The 27691-nt window shown below is 39.3% G+C and overlaps 1 protein-coding gene across 1 annotated transcript in view; it reads right to left on the reverse strand.

Annotated features, from left to right (window-relative positions):
* Positions 1-4884: 4884 nt before the first annotated feature.
* The window catches only part of gal3st4 (galactose-3-O-sulfotransferase 4), a 66804-nt gene continuing 43997 nt past the window's right edge, over positions 4885-27691 (reverse strand). Inside the window, exons 2-4 of the mRNA XM_072376001.1 lie at positions 13491-13607; positions 7312-7612; positions 4885-6304 (exon numbers count right to left, since the gene is read on the reverse strand). Coding sequence (XP_072232102.1) covers positions 5207-6304; positions 7312-7612; positions 13491-13607 — 1516 coding nt within the window. The 3' untranslated portion in view covers positions 4885-5206. The remainder of the gene's footprint in view (positions 6305-7311; positions 7613-13490; positions 13608-27691) is intronic.

The raw sequence follows: 27691 nt of genomic DNA on the forward strand, positions 1-27691 counted from the left end.
TAGTACCTAATCAGTGAAAACAGATGAACCTGACTTGCTGGCAGAAGGAAAACAGACCTTTACAGTTGAGTTCCTGTTGCCCTTCATCACAGTGTAGGAGGAACCAAAATGTATTCATACAACTGCCATCATAAGGGCAGATGAAACAGTCAGTGCTGCCTTTAAAATAAGCAAATCTCTGTGGTCAAGAAGTTGATTATACTGACTGTGTGATGTATGCTTGTCACTATGTAATAATTACTATTAATAATAATAACAATAATATAATTAATGATGGTAACATTTCTTAAGCAATAACTTTTTTATATTAACATGTGTATCAACATGTTTGACACACATTAATAAAACTAGAACCTGATTTGTATTTAGACGGCTTCTGCCCAGTTGATCTTTCTGAGCTAACAACAGCAATAGTCTCTTCTAAACCATCAACTTGTATTTTAGACCCAATCCCAACCAGACTGTTCAAGGAGGTTTTCCCCTTAATCAATACTTCCATATTGGATTTGATCAATCTGTCTTTGTTGACAGGATATGTACCTCAGACTTTTAAGGTTTCTGTAATTAAACCTTCACTTAAAAAACCTACTCTTGATTCAGAAGTGTTGGCTAATTATCGACCTATATCCAATCTCCCTTTTTTGTCTAAAGTTCTTGAAAAAATAGTTGCAGCTCAACTTTGTGATCATTTACATAGAAATAATCTGTTTGAAGAGTTTCAGTCAAGATTCAGTCAAGAGTGCATCATAGCACAGAAACAGCACTGGTGAAAGTTACCAATGATCTCCTCTTAGCCTCTGATAGCGGACTTGTTTCTGTACTTGTCCTGTTGGATCTCAGTGCTGCATTTGATACGATCGATCACAGCATTCTGTTACAGAGACTTGAACATGTTATTGGGATTAAAGGAACTGCATTAGGCTGGTTTAAGTCATATTTATCTGATAGATTCCAGTTTGTTCTTGTAAATGAAGACTTCCTCATACACCAGAGTAAGTCATGGAGTTCCTCAGGGTTCCGTGCTTGGACTAATTCTTTTTACTTTGTACACGTTTCCATTAGGTAACATTATTAGACAGCATGGCATACATTTCCATGGCTATGCTGATGATACTCAGCTGTACTTATCTATGAAACCAGATGAAACCAATAGGTTGGTCAGCTGCTATAGGCCTAGACTGTTGGGGGGGCTGTTATGTCACACCTTTCCTCACTTTGCTCCCTTTTTCCCCGTTTAATTTCTCAAATGATTTTATGTACATGTGACATTATTGTGGTTATTAACTTGTGTTTCCCTGTTCCAACAGGTATCCTTTGAATGGTGTTATGGTGTTTTTCCCCCCTCTTTTTCCTCTTTTCTGTCTTCTCAAACCCCAGCTGGTCAAGGCGGATGGCCACCCTTCCTGGTTCTGGTTCTGCCAGAGGTTTCTTCCTGTTAAAAGGGAGTCGTTCCTTTCCACAGTCGCCTCAGGCACGCTCAGGACGGGAGATTGGACTGAAGACAAGTTTCGGTGCAATCTGTTGGTTTCCTTAGCTAGGATATTATTTTTTAACTGGCTCTGTATGTATGAATTGGATTATTTTGAAATTAATTAATTAGGATTTGATTAGATTATTATTACAATGAATTGAACTACAATTGGCTTGACTTGTACGATTGAATTGCCTTGAGATGACCTTTGCTGTGATTTGAAATTGAATTTTAGGTTTTGGTTACACTGTATTTTAAATTATGGCCATTTTCTCATGCTTTGATGCAATCAGTAAAATATACCACTCAGCTATGACCGTAGTGACTTAGGGGTCTTTGTCAATGCAGTTTCAACACATGACAACTTGTATTTGATATTTCCAACCAGAAAAATCAACTGTAATTTGATCAGGCTGGGAAGAATTTAGGTCTTAGCTGTGTAACTAGTCTAAAGGTCCAAAGGTGTTGACAGGTCATTTTATGACACCACAGGTGTTTCTAACAAATCACTCTGAGACGAAGAAAAAAACAGTCAGTTACTGAGAGAATACACAACACTGAATAACTGAAGTGATGCACAGACAAGAACAGATGGTGTGGTTGACACAATCTGCAGGGTCACAACTACTCATGTAAGGGAAATTAACATAAAGACAGTTACCTGTAAGAAAGTAAAAGATTCAACACAGGTAGAGAACACTATGTCCCATTATGTTCTGCCACTGAGTGACTGTAGGAATTGAACAAGCTCCTTTTCATCACAGGAAGTAGAGAACATAGCCATTCAAACACTACATAGAAATGACTGCTGCAACCTAACACCATTCACACACCACAGAATAGACAATAAACCCTATTGTTCAGCGGAAGAAGTCCGTCTCATGCTGGGAGCTGGGCCTTATATTTACTCTGAGACTGATCAACACAGACAGCTTGGATTGGCATTTAGGATACATATAATTCACTTTCATCCATTTAGCAGCAGCCACAATCCAGAGATATACCTAAAACCAAAGCGTGTGGTACGGGCCCTTTGGTTTTGGCTTTTAATGTTTTCAATACTAAAACATGTATGCCCAAATGTGACAGTACAACACACACATCAGGAGCACCATATCTTACGCTGTCCCAGCAGACTGTTCACACTTAAAGCAGTGTAGCAGCTGTGATTTCTGTGTGTTATCCACTGTCCGCTCACACCACACCTCTTACCAACTGCTCCTCTCGTGACCCGTGAATCCAACCACCACACAACGCTCTGCACATTCACCAGGAACTCCCGCACACAGGACAGCACAACAGTACACCTCTTCAAACAATTCATTTTACATTCATAGATGTTAACTTAGAGGGGAGGCTGACAAGAGGAGAATTGATTTTAATTAATATATCAGTCTTTGTCAAAATCCTTCAAAGTTGCTTACTGATGGGCCAGTGATTTAAAATCCTTATCTTGGGTCTCTACAGGAAACTGCTGTAGAGAGCACACTGTCATTAACAGCCATTTTCAAACACTACATGTCGGATCCTTGATGTTCAGTCTAAGTAGCTGTATCTGTAGTCTATGATCAGCTTCACAGAAATGATTAAAGGGCTGCAGTGTGTTCCTGGCACTTATCAGGCCCCTCTCTATGGAACCAGCTGCCATTTTGGCTTCAGGAAGCAAACACCCTCTCTACCTTTAAGATCAGGCTCAAACTTTCCTTTCTGATAAAGCTTATAATTAGGGATGGCTCAGGTGACCCTGAAACATCCCATAGTTCTGCTGCTATAGGCCCAGCCTGCTGGGGGAGCTCCCATGATGCACCTCTCCTCCCTCCATGTACATATGACATCATTGTTGTCATTAACTTGTGTTTCTCTCTCTCAGCAGGTATCTCTGGCCTGGTGTTACAGTGCTTGTTGTCCCCTCTTTCCTGTCCTCTCAGCCGCCAGCTGGTCCAGGCAGATGGCCGCTCTTCCTGGTTCTGGTTCTGATGGAGGTTTCTTCCTGTTAAAAGTTTTTTCTCTCCACAGTCGCCTTGTGCATGCTCAGGATGGGAGGTTGGATCACAGAGAAATTTCAGTGCATTCTGTTGGTTTCCTTAGCTAGGCTACTTTGTTTTGAACTGGCTCTGTATGAATTGGACTAATTTGGAATTTAGTTAATTGGATTTGATTGTAATACAATGCATTGGACTGTAATTGGCTTGAATTGGACTGTACTCAAATCTTACACAAATGCAGTGTCGGTTTTGTTAGCAACATGTTAGCAACATCAAATTTGGCAGCAAATTTTGAAATGTTTCTGCCTTTGTCCCTGACAGACATAATGAGAGCAGTCTTCTGGACCTCTTCATGTTCATAGAACAACCTGTTACAAACTCCCTGAGATAAACATGCCTCATACTTCATTCCAGAGCTGAAGACTTCCACCTCTATACTCAAAGCTGGGCAGGAAACAAGGTGGCAAGGTTTGACTGTTAAGCCGTCGTTCATCGGGGAGCATAGTTAATTACAAGATGGCTTCTTGTTACAGCACATCAGGACTTCTAACAATGATAATGAGGCTCAAATAACAATGTCTGTATCCTTGGCACAAGATCAAAAAAATTCTTAGTAAGTCTTCTAATTTTCCAATGGTCTGGTAAACAAATGTTGTAGAGTTGTATTTACTGTACATAAGGGCAGGGGCTTTGAAGATCTTTAACTGTGACACCCCAAATGACCAGAGTCTGGCTCCATTAACAGTATGGGTTACTTGTTGTGTTTGGGTGCATCTCTTACATTTGACTTTTATTTCTTAGATGATCAGTTTCATTTTTACTGCTTTGCTTTAATGGCTATAACTGTCTTGGAGCAAAACAAATACTATATTTTTAAATCATTGAAGCCAACACAAGGTCAACTTTACGGTCCTTAAAATCCTCCACATAGTTGCAGACTCGTGACAGTTTAGCATCAAGCAGTGAACAATGATCTAGGAGGAGTTCTAAAACAGCAGGAAGTGAACCAGTAAAATGCAGCTGCTGTTAGATTAATTTTGGCCCAATTTGAGAAAATTTCAAATGTGAAATCAACAAGTGGATCTATACAGGAATGTTTTATGTCCCATAACCTTAAACTACTGCTGCAGATACTGGAATATGGAATGTGCCCAGAAGGAAACATTATCCATATGCATCCATCTTTGTTGGGATAAAAAAGTGAAGAGACAAGCACAAACATGAAGTAAACACTGAACTGTCGCAATACTAAAACCACTGACAGGTGAAGGGAAAAATATAGATAATTTCATTACAATCCCACATCACTGCCAACATCTCAGTGCCAAATCTTCCATGTCCCTGCCCCAGTGGGTCAGAGATGTTTCGGTGACATCAATGGGGCCTACATGATTTGAGTGGTTAATGAATGTATAAACCTTCATATAATGCATGAACACTCAGTTTAATACGAACATTTGAACTCTTACAACCATAAAGCAGGCTTCCATATGTGTCTTGTCATATATAGTGAGATATGAAGGCTTAGTCATCACTTCTTCTTTAAAAAAACAAATACAACCTACCACTTACTTTGATTCATCCAGTTACTGCAGCTAGAAAAACATCCCAAACGAAATACACCAAATAAGCTGAGAAAGAGTATTTAGGAAAACAAGCCAACATGGAAGTGCAAAGGAGGAGCTTTTTGTTTTTTCTTGTGTAAACCAAACTTTCTTCTGTCTGTTTTAAACAATTAACACATCCAAGCTTATCGAAACCTTCCCTTTTCTTGTACTTGTAGAGTCTGATTGCTCCTTGTTAAATGGTTACCATTCCATGCTTTCTTTGCCTCCTCCAGAGTCCTCCCCACCTCTCCCCCTAGGTCTTTCTCTCCTTTCCTGAATGAATCTTGTCTTAAAAAAGGGCCTCCAGCTGCCAACATCAGCCCCTGGCTCTGCTGCCCTGGCTGAGCCTGGATGGCAGGGGCCTGTGGAAACTGCTTAGAATCCAACACATCTTTGTACTGGATCTCAGGCCTTATCATCCTCAGACAAGACATCCTGGTAATGTTGTCCAGTCCTGGCTGGAGCTCATAGCCAAGAATTTTCACCAATCCGCTCTGGAAGGGCCTGATATTTTTGTCTCGAATCCGATGTGCCTCCACAGGTTTCCCACCATCTCTAAGACAGACACGGGCGAGATCCTCTCTCCGTATCCTGAGAAGAGTAACTTCTTGCTCCATCTGGGTACGACCAAACTTGTCAATCTCCTCCCAGAACGTCTGGTTGAAGGCTTTGTACAGGTGCCAATCTAAGGCATTCCACTGCCGCAGCTTCTCCCGCTGATCCTCTGTTAGTGATAGATTGGGTGGCATTTTGGCATGTGAACGCACACTTCCAATACCAACACCTGCTACGGCTGCTGCTTTGCCCATCCAGCTCCCCCTCATTCCTCCTACACCACTGGGCTTCTGCTGCCGCGCATTGAGGCTAAATGAGACTACAGCATCCAGTGGCCAGCAGAGGGCATGTCTCAGCAGTATCATGGACTGGTCAAAGTACTCAGACATCAGAATCAGCTTGAAGGTCCGACGGATCATGTCCACACCATGTTTAGCCAGTACCATAGAGAAGTTAACATTGTGGTCCATGCCAAAGTCAAACCAGAGCAGGTTTCGGGCATAGTGGTTGTTGCGCACACGAGGGTCATAATATTTCCTGGGATCATCAGCAAAGTCACCCAACCCTTTGGCTTTCCGAAAGGCAGGTGCTACTTCTTTATAATAAGCAAAGGAAGACTCAGCCAAAGCAACTGGATCCCTGATTATTGAGAAGTAGAATGTGTCTGAAGGCATCACTTTCTCCACCTGAGAGAAAAAAATAATTTTGTTAAAAAAATGCTTAGAAAAGCAATTCAACTGTATTTGTTGCGCTATTTTTTACTTCTTGGGCAAAAGAGAACTAAATATTTGAGTAATTATTCTTTTTAAGCTTAGCATGCCTGTAAGTAATAGTTTCTGGTTTCAACAGCTTTCAAGTGATTTCACGACTATCTTACATCAATAAGTCATAGTCTCTATCCTTCAACCAGTAGAGACCAATATCCCCTTCATGGTTTGTGCCAATAAATGTCACCTCTCACGTTAGCATGCAAAGTTCCTATATCCATCCAGGAATTGATTTTATTATAATTTATTTCACATAATATACAAAATATGCATGTATACATAGTATATACAGGGTATATATACACCGCAGATCATTCAGACAACTCATGCTCAAACCTGACAGGCTTAGAACAAAAGCTGATGATAAAACAGTAAAATCAACCGGACAAAAGATGGAATGATTAAGGGAAAAAAATAGAGGGATAAAAATTAATGACTTTATAAAAAAAGAAGATTTATAAGACAAAAGGATAATTTACATACATATATGATCCAGATATTTGAAAATAAAAACCTAAATATCTACATACATATTGTGCTTTGATATTTCCACATTCACTTATTTATGTGCAGAATTACTAATTCATTTTCTTTTTCTGTTACAGATTTATTCTGTGGCACTGCTATTATTCCATAAATAAGATAACAAATGTAATTAAAACCACTGTCCAAAGCCTGTATTACTTCATTACTTAACACTATGTATTACAGCAGCTACTGCTGCCAGGGGACCAAGTCAATAGTGAATAATTACATTGTTATTTAACATGATTTTTATTTTATTTTCCATAAACCTTAGTTCCAACTAAACAAATCCAACTGACCTGTTTGATTTCTTACTTTTGTTCATCACATATATCAGAATATTGTACATGTATAGCTCTGTAAGTTTATATTCAACTTCCCCCTTCTTATGGATAACTCACCTCTGGTTTATTAAATCTCATGTGATTGCCCATGATGTGGAACTCTATGGCTCTGGGACCTCGATAACCTTTGACCCTGTGAGCATTGAAGGGCAGCGGGTAGCCAAGCTGGTAACCCAGTGGCAAGGCGAAGCGGAGATTGTGCTCCTCACCGAAGCGGTACAGCATGTTGAGCACTGTGCTGCTGGCTGTCTTGTGTGTCTTGAGGAACATTATGTGAGTATGCGGCTGACAGGATCCCAGAGAGGGCCCTTGAGCATCACGGGATGAGAAGATGGAGTGTGCAGCTGGCTGGACACTGCTACAGGACAAGTGGAAGAAGAACAAGTATCAACAATGGATGACACATCAAAGCATGTAAACAGACACACAGGTGAGTGTCCTGAAGATGTAGTTCAAACCATGGATTAAATGGGTCTACAATATATGAAAGTTGTCTCCTGTGAGACAATGAACACATTTGTCAGTGGACATTGAGGGAATCCTAAAGTTTGAGCACCCTTTTGCTTGTTGCTACTTGTTGTGAATAGGTCAATTAATAGAAGATGTATTGATCAGAAAAAAAAACTTTTGCCAAGATCTCTGTTCTCAATTACGTTCATAGGCTTATCACTTGTCCAAATCCTACCCTTGACTCAGATTTTCAGATTATGGAAATGGTAAGGATTTAAAAACACTCAGAATCTTCCTACTTTTCAGAAGAGCGCCCTCCTCAGACAAGAAAAAGTAAACAGTCAGCTGCCAAGCACTCCAGAATGAAGTATTGTGTGGGTTTGGAGGCAAGGCTCTCTGAAATGGAAGCTTGGCTCTGCACTGTTAAAAACAACCTGCTAGCATGTTACACCCTGTTGGTCAGTGTTGTACTAATCTTTGCAGACTTTGTACAGTCAGAATCCAGCCTGAGTGGGTAAACATTTAAGTATCAAATACTTAAGGAATTCATGTTTGTAATCCATTTCTTTCCCATGTAATTCCGCAGTAAAAAAAAAACCCTGGTAGCTGGAAATCAAAAATGTGGCACTAGATGCTGGCATAAAATTCATTGCAGGGACCAGAGTAGGTGATGTGAAATCCTATTTGAAATGTGGGCTATATCACATTACCATTAATGAGTCAGTTCCTCCTTACTATTTAAATTTTTGAGTCACAGGCCGAGGAAGAGAAGAGGAAGAACAACAATGTTGAACAGCTTACACTGTGTATTCTGAACCGTAGAAATATGTTATATCAGCACTGTGCATTTTAACAGCAAAGAAGCTATGCAGTTACGGTAAAGCAAACTACAGGCTGTCCATCTTATTACCAAGGGAACCCTGCATTCAGTTGGGAAACCAGAAAAGGATAAGAATTAAGGTTTTGTTCAGATTTTCCTACAAGTCAGTTCTACACTGCCAGTTTTGGAGGCATTAATGATTTCCACATTAACTTTTTCTATACATTATGAAGTTGACTTCTCTTATTGGTTCACTATCTTGTATTCCTGCTTGTTCTGAGGCCGTCTTTTGTAGCAGTGGACCCTGGATTTGGACGTAGAATTATGTTTTTGGGCAAACATTGTACGACTCAACAGCAAAATCACGTCTCAGTCTGATGTAATTCAGTTTTTAAATCAGGTTAATTTTTATAGCACCAAATCACAACAAATGTCATCTCAAATAACTTCAAAGGTACAGATACAGTCTGATCAACTCCTCATAACCAAATACTGAATATATCTGTCCATAGTTTCATAGTCCATAGAGTTCCAAGTTAATAGTGTTGGAGACAAATTACAACCTGACACCATTCACTTGTGGATTAAACTGGACTTTTACTCTGAAAGTCCACTGCCTCCTTTCCATGTAGCCACACCCCCAGCTTCATACATCAAACCCCACTGCTTGCAATCTACCACTCCCTCAGCTCAGCCTTTGAGGGGGTAACACTCATCTCCCTCTCCTGTAGCCCCACTCCCTCCTCCATGCTTATTTCCATGAGGAGGGAGAACAAAGGCCCACTGAGCTCCATTTGCTCTCAAAGCCTTCAGGATTGGCATGGTCTGCCAGTGGTCCTGATCTCTCTCTGTTCCTCTTTTGCAGCAGCAACACAAAGCCTGCATGGACTACCACCTCAGCAAATCAAACTACAGCGAGTGTACGTCTGAGATTCTTCAGAGAGATGGCCTGGAGTTACCGTAAGTGTTAACTCCACCAGGACCAAAAGAAGCAACCAGCATTCTTCTTCCAAAGAGCAGAGAGGCTTGAATTTAACTGGACACAGAACCATATTCAGCCCCTTTTTCTTCAAGGACTGAATCGTTTCCAAGAACTGTGTTAACAACAGAACACACTGGACACCTCATCACTGCCACATGGCTAAGCACAGGGCATCCTTAGCACTGAAAGTGTATTATATTGACTTGTCTCTTCTGAAGTTTTGTTGTGATGATGTTTAAACTGTTAGGTTAATGTTGATGTTAGTTTAGATCTTGCATGTAAACTGAAAATCCTCCTTTCTTGGCCCTTAGACATACAGTAAGTCCCACACTAATTTGAAGTCTATGTTAAACAGAACTGGACACACATACAGGGATTTGAACATCCAGCCCTGCGTTGTCTTTTTGTCACAGTGTAGCATGTCCGCTGTTTGCTTTCACATGCTGACATGCTGCTTACACAAATGAGGAGCCTGGAGATCTTCAGTTAACATGTGGGCTATATGTCCACCATTGTTGTAACTTCTCTGGCTAACACATGGTACTGGCCATTTTGTCTCGTGCTTTCACCCTCTTCTCATATACACACTCACACACACACATGCACACACACAGACATTTTGTATGTAGTGTGGTAGCTTAGTAGACAAGAGTGTTTATCGATTAAAGTATCATTAATTCAATCGATGTGCCAACTTGATTGACAAATTGACACATATAGACAAACATATTATTAGACCAATACTAATTAGTTATTATTTGTCAGTGGTGCCCTTCAGTTAATAAGTTTAATTAATTATTATTGAACATCATTAACTGTCCTTGGACATGCTCCTACTAGATACAAATGCAAAAAAAATTAACAAAACAGCAACTTATAATACACATCAGGATTCAGAGTGCATCATAGCACAGAAACAGCACTGGTGAAAGTTACCAATGATCTCCTCTTAGCCTCTGATAGCGAGCTTGTGTCTGTGCTTGTCCTGTTGGATCTCAGTGCTGCATTTGATACGATCGATCACAGCATTCTGTTACAGAGACTTGAACATGTTATTGGGATTGAAGGAACTGCATTAGGCTGGTTTAAGTCATATTTATCTGATAGATTCCAGTTTGTTCTTGTAAATGAAGACTCTTCCTCACACACCAGAGTAAGTCATGGAGTTCCTCAGGGTTCTGTGCTTGGACCAATTCTTTTTACTTTGTACACGTTTCCATTAGGTAACATTATTAGACAGCATGGCATAAATTTCCATTGTTATGCTGATGATACACAGCTGTACTCATCTATGAAACCAGATAGGTTGGTCAGACTACAAGCCTGTCTTAAAGACATAAAGACCTGGATGACTCAGAACTGTCTGCTTCTAAATTCAAACAAAACTGAAGTTGTTCTCTTTGGACCTGAGCGCTTCAGGGAGAAATTGTCTAGTTATATAGTTACTCTAGATGGTATTTCCTTGGCTTCTAGTTCTACAATGAGGAACCTTGGAGTTATTTTTGACCAGAATTTATCATTTGACGCACATATAAAACTGGTTTCTAGGACTGCCTTCTTTCACCTTCGTAATATTGTTAAAATCAGGAACATCCTGTCTCAGGGTGATGCAGAAAAACTAGTTCATGAATTTGTTACTTCAAGATTGGACTGCTGTAATTCTTTATTATTGGGCTGTCCCACATATTCTCTGAAAAGCCTCCAGCTGATCCAAAATGCTGCAGCCAGAGTTCTGATGAGAACTAACAGGAGATATCATGTTTCTCCAGTTTTAGCTTCTCTTCATTGGCTCCCTGTTAAATTCAGAATAGAATTTAAGATTCTTCTCCTCACATATAAAGCTCTTAATGACCGAGCTCCATCATATCTTAAAGATCTCATTGTTAGATATTTTCCTAACAGAGCACTTCGCTCCCAAACTGCAGGTTTACTTGTTGTTCCCAGAGTTTCTAAAAGTAGAATGGGAGGCAGAGCCTTCAGTTATCAGGCCCCTCTCTTGTGGAATAAGCTGCCAGTAAATGTCCAGGAAGCAGACACCCTTTCCACTTTTAAGATTAGGCTTAAAACTTTCCTTTTTGATAAAGCTTATAGTTAGGGATGGCTCAGGTAATCCTGAAACATCCCATAGTTAAGATGCTATAGGCTTAGACTGCTGGGGGACCTCATCTGTCACACCTTTCCTCACTTTGCTTTCTTTTTCCCCCTGTTTAATTTCTCAAATGATTTTATGTACATGTGACATCACTGTGGTTATTAACTTGTGTTTCCCTGTTCCAACAGGTATCCTTTGAATGGTGTTATGGTGTTTTTTCTCCCTCTTTTCCCTCTTTTCTGTCTTCTCAAACCCCAGCTGGTCGAGGCGGATGGCCACCCTTCCTGAGTCTGGTTCTGCCAGAGGTTTCTTCCTGTTAAAAGAGAGTCGTTCCTTTCCACAGTCGCCACAGGCACGCTCAGGACGGGAGATTGGACTGAAGACAAGTTTCGGTGCAATCTGTTGGTTTCCTTAGCTAGGATATTGTTTTGAATTGGCTCTGTACGTATGAATGGGATGAATTTTTTGTTTAATTAATAGGAGTTGATTGGATTATGTTTGCAGTGAATTGGACTGTAAAAGGTTTGAATGGACTGCATTATGAAAGCCTAATCAGGGACAGGAGGCTGTCTGTTTGGAACCTAAAGGTTGCATCTTTGCTTTTTTCAGATGATATAATTCTGTTGCCTCCTTTAAACCATGACCTTGAGCGCACACTGAATCATTTTCACAGCCGAGTGTTAAGCGACCAGGATGAAAGTCCCTCCCTCCAAATCTGAGGCCATGGTTCTCAAGTGGAAAAAGGTTCTTCCTCCCGGACAGGGAGTCTTTGTCTCAAGAAGGGGAATTTAAATATCATGGGATTTTGTCCAAGAAAGACAGACAGATGTGGTGGGGCTCTGTCAGCAATAATGAGGGTTATTATGAAGAGAGCTGAGTCGAAAGGCAAAGCTTTTGATTTACTGGTCCATCTTCATTTCAGTCCTGGATGGGTGGATACCAAGTACAATAGAATAGAAGAGAAAAATGTTTCAAGAATACTTTAAGTACCAGCATATTATATTTGTATTGTGAATTGGTGGGGTTTTGTTTTTGTTTTTTTGCATGTGATTAAACCAACATACAGCAGGAATCATGCCTGTGTTTAACTAGAATATCTAATTTGGGAACAAACTATATTAACCTAACATGCTGACTGGATCAGTTACATCTCAGAGTTCCTCAAGTGAAGTCACAAAGCTTTTCCCCATAGAAAACTTTTGTTCATCTGTAAAGTCCCCTTTAATCTAAACCACTGCTTTTTAGATTGTTCTGGCAGAAATGTCAAGTTTTTTTGAGATAATCTATAATCTTGCTGAAGGTGTGGCAGGATTTTTAACACATGACTACAGTCCACAGGATTTCTTGTTCAAAAAGATATCCCCACAGGTGTGATGAACACAGTTGAGGCGTGCACAACATGTCATGTACCCAATAACTTCTGACATAACATCATGTTTACTCATATATTGTGGATTTTTCAGTGGGAATGGTTCAATTTAGGATCAAATGCATTTCTCATTTATTTAAGCCCAAGTCACGAGGAAAATAACTAGTTCCTACAGACATCCTTCCAGAATAGACTGCTTGGAGCCAGGTGACATGTTATCCACTAGCACAGGGTTTCATCAAGAAGCTCGGTTTAATAAAGAGACCAGTTTGTAACAGTGACTAACATACCTTTTCATTAACAGCAATTAAGCTATAATAGCTTCCTCTATTCTAGAGTCTCCAACTTTCCACTGGCACGAACAAGACAGCCCACCGTTGGCCAGTGGCTAGTTGCAGGTCAAATTTTTACCAATAAAACCTTCACTCGCTTACAAGCTGATCAGGCATGAATTACAATTAAAGTTAAACACATAGACAAGAATAAATCAGTCAATCAATCAATAAACGTATCAATCACATACCTCTTGTTGAAGATGACCCCAAGTAGCTGACCAGCAAAAACAATAGCCACAAAAAGAAGCAGTGCTTTCCACATCCACACTGGACCCAAGCGGCCACATAGCTGCCATCGCAACATTCTGGGAAGAGGAGAGAAGAAGGAGAAGTAATGATGATTGGATAAAGACCAAGAATGTGACAGGCACATGAAACAAGAATAACAGCAAATAACAATGGTAAGTCAAGAAAAGGTTTGAGAAATGAGTAGAGAAGTTGAGTGCAGGTTGGTGTGCAGCAAGGGCTGTGGAATTAAACTGGGTGGATGGATGGACGGGCAGAATAGATGAAATAGATGAAATGGGAAAGGCATAGAAGAGATAAGGGTTAGAGAGGCTAAATGAGGGAGTGAGAGAACTGGGTGAGTCATACAAGAAACAGGTCTACAGTGTCATCACTGGGAAGAAGGAAATCAAGAAATATTCTGAGAATGTCAAACTTCATTCCTTCGATATAGTATATAACTTCTGGTTGATCTGGAAGTTATTTTCTGACTAGTATTTCTCTGATAATTTATGTTCAATTAAATTCAATTGTACATTAATGATACCTGTAGAGAAATTATACAGCTGCATTATAAATTACATCCATTCATCCATTTTCCATACCCACTTAATCAAACTGTCAGGGGGGCTGGAGCCTATCCCAACTGTCATTGGGCGAGAGTACACCCTGGACAGGTCGCCAGTCCATCACAGGGCCACAGACAAACAAGACACAAAACCATGCAGACTCCCAGGGACAATTTTAGAGACACCATTTAACCTGACACAAATGTTTTTGGTTGGTGGGAAAGCCAGAGTACCGGAGAGAACCCACACATACACGGTGAGAACATGCAGACTCCACAAAGAAAGGCCCCAGGTGGGGATCGAACATGGAAACCTTTTGCATTATAAATTATAAAGGAAAATGAATCAGTAAATACATATATAACAAAATAAAATAACAATCAATTGACTGGAAGGACTATGTTTTCAAACAAGTGAAGCACACTGTACTATACAAAACCATGTAATGGAAAACAACTGAAACAAACTGTACTATACCAAACCATGTCATGGAAAACAAGTAAACCACAGTGTACTATACCAAACCATGTAATGGAAAACAAATGAACCACACTGTATTATACCAAACCATGTAGTGGAAAACAAGTGAACCACACTGTACTATACCACACCATGTAATGGAAAACAAGTGAACCACAATGTACTAAACAAAACCATGTAATGGAAAACAAGAGAAGCACACTGTACTATACCAAACCATGTCATGGAAAACAAGTAAACCACACTGTACTATACCACACCATGTAATGGAAAACAAGTGAACCACACTGTAATATACCAAACCATGTCATAGAAAACAAGTGAACCACACTGTACTATACCAAACCATGTAATGGAAAACAAGTGAACCACACTGTACTATACCAAACCATGTAATGGAAAACAAGTGAACCACACTGTACTATACCACACCATGTCATGGAAAACAAGTGAAGCACACTGTACTATACCAAACCATGTCATGGAAAACAAGCGTTTGTACCATACCAAACCATGTCATGGAAAACAAGTGAACCACAGTGTACTATACCAAACAATGTAATGGAAAACAAGTGAAGCACAGTGTACTATACCAAACCATGTCATGGAAAACAAGTGAACCACAGTGTACTATACCAAACCATGTAATGGAAAACAAGTGAACCACACTGTAATATACCAAACCATGTCATGGAGAACAAGTGAAACACACTGTACCATACCAAGCAACGTAATGGAAAACAAGTAAACCACACTGTACTATAGCAAACCATGTAATGGAAAACAAGTGAACCACACTGTACTATACCACACCATGTCATGGAAAACAAGTGAAGCACACTGTACTATACCAAACCATGTCATGGAAAACAAGTGTTTGTACCATACCAAACCATGTCATGGAAAACAAGTGAACCACACTGTACTATACCAAACAATGTAATGGAAAACAAGTGAAGCACACTGTACTATACCAAACCATGTCATGGAAAACAAGTGAACCACACTGTACTATACCAAACCATGTCATAGAAAACAAGTGAACCACACTGTAATATATCAAACCATGTAATGGAAAACAAGTGAACCACACTGTAATATACCAAACCATGTCATGGAGAACAAGTGAAACACACTGTACCATACCAAGCAATGTAATGGAAAACAAGTAAACCACACTTAGCAAACCATGTAATGGAAAACAAGTGAACCACACTGTACTATACCACACCATGTCATGGAAAACAAGTGAAGCACACTGTACTATACCAAACCATGTCATGGAAAACAAGTGTTTGTACTATACCAAACAATGTAATGGAAAACAAGTGAAGCACAGTGTACTATACCAAACCATTTTCATGGAAAACAAGTGAACCACAGTGTACTATACCAAACCATGTAATGGAAAACAAGTGAAACACACTGTACCATACCAAGCAATGTAATGGAAAACAAGTAAACCACACTTAGCAAACCATGTAATGGAAAACAAGTGAACCACACTGTACTATACCACACCATGTCATGGAAAACAAGTGAAGCACACTGTACTATACCAAACCATGTCATGGAAAACAAGTGTTTGTACTATACCAAACAATGTAATGGAAAACAAGTGAAGCACAGTGTACTATACCAAACCATTTTCATGGAAAACAAGTGAACCACAGTGTACTATACCAAACCATGTAATGGAAAACAAGTGAACCACACTGTAATATACCAAACCATGTCATGGAGAACAAGTGAAACACACTGTACCATACCAAGCAATGTAATGGAAAACAAGTAAACCACACTGTACCATACCAAACCATGTAATCGAAAACAAGTGAACCACAGTGTACTATACCAAACCATGTAATGGAAAACAAATTAACCACACTGTACTATACCACACCATGTCATGGAAAACAAGTGAACCACACTGTACTATAGCAAACCATGTCATGGAAAACAAGTGAACCACACTGTACTATACCACACCATGTCATGGAAAACAAGTGAACCACACTGTACTATACCAAACCATGTCATGGAAAACAAGTGAACCACACTGTACTATACCACACCATGTCATGGAAAACAAGTGAACCACAGTGTACTATACCACACCATGTCATGGAAAACAAGCGAAGCACACTGTACTATACCAAACCATGTCATGGAAAACAAGTGAACCACACTGTACTATACCAAACCATGTCATGGAAAACAAGTGAACCACACTGTACTATACCAAACAATGTCATGGAAAACAAGTGAACCACACTGTACTATACCACACCATGTCATGGAAAACAAGTGAACCACACTGTACTATACCACACCATGTCATGGAAAACAAGTTAACCACACTGTACTATACCACACCATGTCATGGAAAACAAGCGAAGCACACTGTACTATACCAAACCATGTCATGGAAAACAAGTGAACCACACTGTACTATACCAAACCATGTCATGGAAAACAAGTGAACCACACTGTACTATACCAAAAAATGTCATGGAAAACAAGTGAACCACACTGTATTATACCACACCATGTCATGGAAAACAAGTGAACCACACTGTACTATACCAAACCATGTCATGGAAAACAAGTGAACCACACTGTACTATACCAAACCATGTCATGGAAAACAAGTGAACCACACTGTACCATACCAAACCATGTAATGGAAAACAAGTGAACCACACTGTACTATACCACACCATGTCATGGAAAACAAGTGAACCACACTGTACTATACCACACCATGTCATGGAAAACAAGTTAACCACACTGTACTATACCACACCATGTCATGGAAAACAAGCGAAGCACACTGTACTATACCAAACCATGTCATGGAAAACAAGTGAACCACACTGTACTATACCAAACCATGTCATGGAAAACAAGTGAACCACACTGTACTATACCAAACAATGTCATGGAAAACAAGTGAACCACACTGTACTATACCACACCATGTCATGGAAAACAAGTGAACCACACTGTACTATACCAAACCATGTCATGGAAAACAAGTGAACCACACTGTACTATACCAAACCATGTCATGGAAAACAAGTGAACCACACTGTACCATACCAAACCATGTAATGGAAAACAAGTGAACCACAATGTAATATACCAAACCATGTAGTGGAAAACAAGTGAACCACACTGTACTATACCAAACCATGTAATGGAAAAAAAGTGAACCACAGTGTACTATACCAAACCATGTAGTGGAAAACAAGTGAAGCACACTGTACTATACCAAACCATGTAATGGAAAACAAGTGAACCACAGTGTACTATACCAAACCATGTAATGGAAAACAAATGAACCACACTGTACTATACCAAACCATGTCATGGAAAAAAAGTGAACCACAGTGTACTATACCAAACCATGTAATAGAAAACAAGTGAACGACACTGTACTATACCACACCATTTCATGGAAAACAAGTGAACCACACTGTACTATACCAAACCATGTCATGGAAAACAAGTGAACCACACTGTACTATACCAAACAATGTCATGGAAAACAAGTGAACCACACTGTACTATACCACACCATGTAATGGAAAACAAGTGAACCACGCTGTACTATACCAAACCATGTCATGGAAAACAAGTGAACCACACTGTACTATACCAAACCATGTCATGGAAAACAAGTGAACCACACTGTACCATACCAAACCATGTAATGGAAAACAAGTGAACCACACTGTACTATACCAAACCATGTAGTGGAACACAAGTGAACCACACTGTACTATACCAAACCATGTAATGGAAAACAAGTGAACCACAGTGTACTATACCAAGCCATGTAATGGAAAACAAATGAACCACACAATACTATACGAAACCATGTCATGGAAAAAAAGTGAACCACACTGTACTATACCAAACCATGTCATGGAAAACAAGTGAACCACACTGTACTATACCAAACCATGTAGTGGAAAACAAGTGAAGCACACTGTACTATACCACACCATGTAATGGAAAACAAGTGAACCACACTGTACTATACCAAACCATGTAGTGGAAAACAAGTGAAGCACACTGTACTATACCAAACCATGTAATGGAAAACAAGTGAAGCACACTGTACTATACAAAACCATGTAGTGGAAAACAAGTGAAGCACACTGTACTATACAAAACCATGTCATGGAAAATAAGTGAACCACACTGTACAATACCAAACCATGTATTGGAAAACATGTGAAGCACACTGTACTATACCACACCATGTAATGGAAAACAAGTGAACCACACTGTACTATACCAAACCATGTCATGGAAAACAAGTGAACCACACTGTACTATACCACACCATGTAATGGAAAACAAGTGAACCACACTGTACTATACCAAACCATGTCATGGAAAACAAGTGAACAACACTGTACTAAACCAAACCATGTAATGGAAAACAAGTGAACCACACTGTACTATACCAAACCATGTCATGGAAAACAAGTGAGCCACACTGTACTATACCAACCCATGTCATGGAAAACAAGTGAACCACACTGTACTTTACCAAACCATGTAATATAAAACAAGTGAACCACACTGTACTATACCAAACCATGTCATGGAAAACAAGTGAACCACACTGTACTATACCACACCATGTAATGGAAAACAAGTGAACCACACTGTACTATACCACACCATGTCATTGAAAACAAGTGAACCACACTGTACTATACCAAACCATGTAGTGGAAAACAAGTGAACCACACTGTACTATACCAAACCATGTAATAGAAAAGAAGTGAACCACACTGTACTATACCAAACCATGTCATGGAAAACAAGTGAAGCACACTGTACTATACCACACCATGTAATGGAAAACAAGTGAACCACACTGTACTATACCAAACCATGTAATGGAAAACAAGTGAACCACACTGTACTATACCAAACCATGTCATGGAAAACAAGTGAACCACACTGTACTATACCAACCCATGTCATGGAAAACAAGTGAACCACACTGTACTATACCAAACCATGTAATAGAAAAAATGTGAACCACACTGTACTATACCAAACCATGTCATGGAAAACAAGTGAACCACACTGTACTATACCAAACCATGTCATGGAAAACAAGTGAACCACACTGTACTATACCAAACCATGTCATGGAAAACAAGTGTTTGTACCATACCAAACAATGTAATGGAAAACAAGTGAACCACACTGTACTATACCAAACCATGTCATGGAAAACAAGTGAACCACACTGTACTATACCAAACCATGTCATGGAAAACAAGTGAACCACACTGTACTATACCAAACCATGTCATAGAAAACAAGTGAACCACACTGTACTATACCACACCATGTCATGGAAAACAAGTGAACCACACTGTACTATACCAAACCATGTCATGGAAAACAAGTTAACCACACTGTACTATACCACACCATGTCATGGAAAACAAGCGAAGCACACTGTACTATACCAAACCATGTCATAGAAAACAACTGAACCACACTGTACTATACCACACCATGTCATGGAAAACAAGTGAACCACACTGTACTATACCAAACCATGTCATGGAAAACAAGTTAACCACACTGTACTATACCACACCATGTCATGGAAAACAAGCGAAGCACACTGTACTATACCAAACCATGTCATGGAAAACAAGTGAACCACACTGTACCATACCAAACCATGTCATGGAAAACAAGTGAACCACACTGTACTATACCAAACAATGTCATGGAAAACAAGTGAACCACACTGTACTATACCACACCATGTCATGGAAAACAAGTGAACCACACTGTACTATACCAAACCATGTCATGGAAAACAAGTGAACCACACTGTACTATACCAAACCATGTCATGGAAAACAAGTGAACCACACTGTACTATACCAAACCATGTCATGGAAAACAAGTGAACCACACTGTACTATACCAAACCATGTAATAGAAAACAAGTGAACGACACTGTACTATACCAAACCATGTCATGGAAAACAAGTGAACCACACTGTACTATACCAAACCATGTCATGGAAAACAAGTGAACCACACTGTACTATACCACACCATGTCATGGAAAACAAGTGAACCACACTGTAATATACCAAAACATGTAGTGGAAAACAAGTGAACCACACTGTACTATACCAAACCATGTAATGGAAAACAAGTGAACCACAGTGTACTATACCAAACCATGTAATGGAAAACAAATGAACCACACTGTACTATACCAAACCATGTCATGGAAAAAAAGTGAACCACACTGTACTATACCAAACCATGTAATAGAAAACAAGTGAACGACACTGTACTATACCACACCATGTCATGGAAAACAAGTGAACCACACTGTACTATACCAAACCATGTCATGGAAAACAAGTTAACCACACTGTACTATACCACACCATGTCATGGAAAACAAGCGAAGCACACTGTACTATACCAAACCATGTCATGGAAAACAAGTGAACCACACTGTACTATACCAAACCATGTCATGGAAAACAAGTGAACCACACTGTACTATACCAAACAATGTCATGGAAACCAAGTGAACCACACTGTACTATACCACACCATGTCATGGAAAACAAGTGAACCACACTGTACTATACCAAACCATGTCATGGAAAACAAGTGAACCACACTGTACTATACCAAACCATGTCATGGAAAACAAGTGAACCACACTGTACCATACCAAACCATGTAGTGGAAAACAAGTGAACCACACTGTACTATACCAAACCATGTAATAGAAAAGAAGTGAACCACACTGTACTATACCAAACCATGTCATGGAAAACAAGTGAAGCACACTGTACTATACCACACCATGTAATAGAAAAGAAGTGAACCACACTGTACTATACCAAACCATGTCATGGAAAACAAGTGAAGCACACTGTACTATACCACACCATGTAATGGAAAACAAGTGAACCACACTGTACTATACCAAACCATGTAATGGAAAACAAGTGAACCACACTGTACTATACCAAACCATGTCATGGAAAACAAGTGAACCACACTGTACTATACCAACCCATGTCATGGAAAACAAGTGAACCACACTGTACTATACCAAACCATGTAATAGAAAAAATGTGAACCACACTGTACTATACCAAACCATGTCATGGAAAACAAGTGAACCACACTGTACTATACCAAACCATGTCATGGAAAACAAGTGAACCACACTGTACTATACCAAACCATGTCATGGAAAACAAGTGTTTGTACCATACCAAACAATGTAATGGAAAACAAGTGAACCACACTGTACTATACCAAACCATGTCATGGAAAACAAGTGAACCACACTGTACTATACCAAACCATGTCATGGAAAACAAGTGAACCACACTGTACTATACCACACCATGTCATGGAAAACAAGTGAACCACACTGTACTATACCAAACCATGTAATAGAAAACAAGTGAACGACACTGTACTATACCAAACCATGTCATGGAAAACAAGTGAACCACACTGTACTATACCAAACCATGTCATGGAAAACAAGTGAACCACACTGTACTATACCACACCATGTCATGGAAAACAAGTGAACCACACTGTAATATACCAAAACATGTAGTGGAAAACAAGTGAACCACACTGTACTATACCAAACCATGTAATGGAAAACAAGTGAACCACAGTGTACTATACCAAACCATGTAATGGAAAACAAATGAACCACACTGTACTATACCAAACCATGTCATGGAAAAAAAGTGAACCACACTGTACTATACCAAACCATGTAATAGAAAACAAGTGAACGACACTGTACTATACCACACCATGTCATGGAAAACAAGTGAACCACACTGTACTATACCAAACCATGTCATGGAAAACAAGTTAACCACACTGTACTATACCACACCATGTCATGGAAAACAAGCGAAGCACACTGTACTATACCAAACCATGTCATGGAAAACAAGTGAACCACACTGTACTATACCAAACCATGTCATGGAAAACAAGTGAACCACACTGTACTATACCAAACAATGTCATGGAAAACAAGTGAACCACACTGTACTATACCACACCATGTCATGGAAAACAAGTGAACCACACTGTACTATACCAAACCATGTCATGGAAAACAAGTGAACCACACTGTACTATACCAAACCATGTCATGGAAAACAAGTGAACCACACTGTACCATACCAAACCATGTAATGGAAAACAAGTGAACCACACTGTAATATACCAAACCATGTAGTGGAAAACAAGTGAACCACACTGTACTATACCAAACCATGTAATGGAAAACAAGTGAACCACAGTGTACTATACCAAACCATGTAGTGGAAAACAAGTGAACCACACTGTAATATACCAAACCATGTAATGGAAAACAAATGAACCACACTGTACTATACCAAACCATGTCATGGAAAAAAAGTGAACCACAGTGTACTATACCAAACCATGTAATGGAAAACAAATGAACCACACTGTACTATACCAAACCATGTCATGGAAAAAAAGTGAACCACAGTGTACTATACCAAACCATGTAATGGAAAACAAATGAACCACACTGTACTATACCAAACCATGTCATGGAAAAAAAGTGAACCACACTGTACTATACCAAAGCATGTAATAGAAAACAAGTGAACGACACTGTACTATACCACACCATGTCATGGAAAACAAGTGAACCACACTGTACTATACCAAACCATGTAATAGAAAACAAGTGAACGACACTGTACTATACCAAACCATGTAGTGGAAAACAAGTGAACCACACTGTACTATACCAAACCATGTCATGGAAAACAAGTGAACCACACTGTACTATACCAAACCATGTCATAGAAAACAAGTGAACCACACTGTACTATACCAAACCATGTCATGGAAAACAACTGAACCACACTGTACTATACCACACCATGTCATGGAAAACAAGTGAACGACACTGTACTATACCAAACCATGTAATAGAAAACAAGTGAACGACACTGTACTATACCAAACCATGTCATGGAAAACAAGTGAACCACACTGTACTATACCAAACCATGTCATGGAAAACAAGTGAACCACACTGTACTATACCACACCATGTCATGGAAAACAAGTGAACCACACTGTAATATACCAAAACATGTAGTGGAAAACAAGTGAACCACACTGTACTATACCAAACCATGTAATGGAAAACAAGTGAACCACAGTGTACTATACCAAACCATGTAATGGAAAACAAATGAACCACACTGTACTATACCAAACCATGTCATGGAAAAAAAGTGAACCACACTGTACTATACCAAACCATGTAATAGAAAACAAGTGAACGACACTGTACTATACCACACCATGTCATGGAAAACAAGTGAACCACACTGTACTATACCAAACCATGTCATGGAAAACAAGTTAACCACACTGTACTATACCACACCATGTCATGGAAAACAAGCGAAGCACACTGTACTATACCAAACCATGTCATGGAAAACAAGTGAACCACACTGTACTATACCAAACCATGTCATGGAAAACAAGTGAACCACACTGTACTATACCAAACAATGTCATGGAAAACAAGTGAACCACACTGTACTATACCACACCATGTCATGGAAAACAAGTGAACCACACTGTACTATACCAAACCATGTCATGGAAAACAAGTGAACCACACTGTACTATACCAAACCATGTCATGGAAAACAAGTGAACCACACTGTACTATACCACACCATGTCATGGAAAACAAGTGAACCACACTGTAATATACCAAAACATGTAGTGGAAAACAAGTGAACCACACTGTACTATACCAAACCATGTAATGGAAAACAAGTGAACCACAGTGTACTATACCAAACCATGTAATGGAAAACAAATGAACCACACTGTACTATACCAAACCATGTCATGGAAAAAAAGTGAACCACACTGTACTATACCAAACCATGTAATAGAAAACAAGTGAACGACACTGTACTATACCACACCATGTCATGGAAAACAAGTGAACCACACTGTACTATACCAAACCATGTCATGGAAAACAAGTTAACCACACTGTACTATACCACACCATGTCATGGAAAACAAGCGAAGCACACTGTACTATACCAAACCATGTCATGGAAAACAAGTGAACCACACTGTACTATACCAAACCATGTCATGGAAAACAAGTGAACCACACTGTACTATACCAAACAATGTCATGGAAAACAAGTGAACCACACTGTACTATACCACACCATGTCATGGAAAACAAGTGAACCACACTGTACTATACCAAACCATGTCATGGAAAACAAGTGAACCACACTGTACTATACCAAACCATGTCATGGAAAACAAGTGAACCACACTGTACCATACCAAACCATGTAATGGAAAACAAGTGAACCACACTGTAATATACCAAACCATGTAGTGGAAAACAAGTGAACCACACTGTACTATACCAAACCATGTAATGGAAAACAAGTGAACCAAAGTGTACTATACCAAACCATGTAGTGGAAAACAAGTGAACCACACTGTAATATACCAAACCATGTAATGGAAAACAAATGAACCACACTGTACTATACCAAACCATGTCATGGAAAAAAAGTGAACCACAGTGTACTATACCAAACCATGTAATGGAAAACAAATGAACCACACTGTACTATACCAAACCATGTCATGGAAAAAAAGTGAACCACAGTGTACTATACCAAACCATGTAATGGAAAACAAATGAACCACACTGTACTATACCAAACCATGTCATGGAAAAAAAGTGAACCACACTGTACTATACCAAAGCATGTAATAGAAAACAAGTGAACGACACTGTACTATACCACACCATGTCATGGAAAACAAGTGAACCACACTGTACTATACCAAACCATGTAATAGAAAACAAGTGAACGACACTGTACTATACCAAACCATGTAGTGGAAAACAAGTGAACCACAGTGTACTATACCAAACCATGTAATGGAAAACAAATGAACCACACTGTACTATACCAAACCATGTCATGGAAAAAAGGTGAACCACACTGTACTATACCAAACCATGTAATAGAAAACAAGTGAACGACACTGTACTATACCACACCATGTCATGGAAAACAAGTGAACCACACTGTACTATACCAAACCATGTCATGGAAAACAAGTGAACCACACTGTACTATACCAAACAATGTCATGGAAAACAAGTGAACCACACTGTACTATACCACACCATGTAATGGAAAACAAGTGAACCACACTGTACTATACCAAACCATTTCATGGAAAACAAGTGAACCACACTGTACTATACCAAACCATGTCATGGAAAACAAGTGAACCACACTGTACCATACCAAACCATGTAATGGAAAACAAGTGAACCACACTGTAATATACCAAACCATGTAGTGGAACACAAGTGAACCACACTGTACTATACCAAACCATGTAATGGAAAACAAGTGAACCACAGTGTACTATACCAAACCATGTAATGGAAAAAAAGTGAACCACACTGTACTATACCAAACCATGTCATGGAAAACAAGTGAACCACACTGTACTATACCAAACCATGTAGTGGAAAACAAGTGAAGCACACTGTACTATACCACACCATGTAATGGAAAACAAGTGAACCACACTGTACTATACCAAACCATGTAGTGGAAAACAAGTGAAGCACACTGTACTATACAAAACCATGTAATGGAAAACAAGTGAAGCACACTGTACTATATAAAACCATGTAGTGGAAAACAAGTGAAGCACACTGTACTATACAAAACCATGTCATGGAAAATAAGTGAACCACACTGTACTATACCAAACCATGTAGTGGAAAACAAGTGAAGCACACTGTACTATACCAACCCATGTCATGGAAAACAAGTGAACCACACTGTACTATACAAAACCATGTAGTGCAAAACAAGTGAACCACACTGTACTATACCAAACCATGTAATATAAAACAAGTGAACCACACTGTACTATACCAAACCATGTCATGGAAAACAAGTGAAGCACACTGTACTATACCACACCATGTAATGGAAAACAAGTGAACCACACTGTACTATACCACACTATGTCATGGAAAACAAGTGAACCACACTGTACTATACCACACCATGTCATGGAAAACAAGTGAACCACAGTGTACTATACCAAACCATGTAGTGGAAAACAAGTGATGCACACTGTACTATACCACACCATGTAATGGAAAACAAGTGAACCACACTGTAATATACCAAACCATGTAATAGAAAACAAGTGAACCACACTGTAGTATACCAAACCATGTCATGGAAAACAAGTGAACCACACTGTACTATACCAAACCATGTAATAGAAAACAAGAGAAGCACACTGTACTATACCAAACCATGTCATGGAAAACAAGTGAACCACAGTGTACTATACCAAACCATGTAATGGAAAACAAGTGAACCACACTGTACTATACCAAACCATGTCATGGAAAACAAGTGAACCACACTGTACTATACCACACCATGTAATGGAAAACAAGTGAACCACACTGTACTATACCAAACCATGTAGTGGAAAACAAGTGAAGCACACTGTACTATACAAAACCATGTAATGGAAAACAAGAGAAGCACACTGTACTATACCAAACCATGTCATGGAAAACAAGTGAACCACAGTGTACTATACCAAACCATGTAATGGAAAACAAGCGAACCACACTGTACTATACCAAACCATGTCATGGAAAACAAGTGAACCACACTGTACTATACCACACCATGTAATGGAAAACAAGTGAACCACACTGTACTATACCAAACCATGTAGTGGAAAACAAGTGAAGCACACTGTACTATACCACACCATGTAATGGAAAACAAGTGAACCACACTGTACTATACCAAACCATGTAGTGGAAAACAAGTGAAGCACACTGTACTATACAAAACCATGTCATGGAAAACAAGTGAACCACACTGTACTATACCACACCATGTAATGGAAAACAAGTGAACCACACTGTACCATACCAAACC

Source organism: Leuresthes tenuis, unplaced genomic scaffold (genome assembly GCF_036924035.1).
Source record: "Leuresthes tenuis unplaced genomic scaffold, fLeuTen1.0.hap1 SCAF_22, whole genome shotgun sequence".
Taxonomy (NCBI): domain Eukaryota; kingdom Metazoa; phylum Chordata; class Actinopteri; order Atheriniformes; family Atherinopsidae; genus Leuresthes; species Leuresthes tenuis.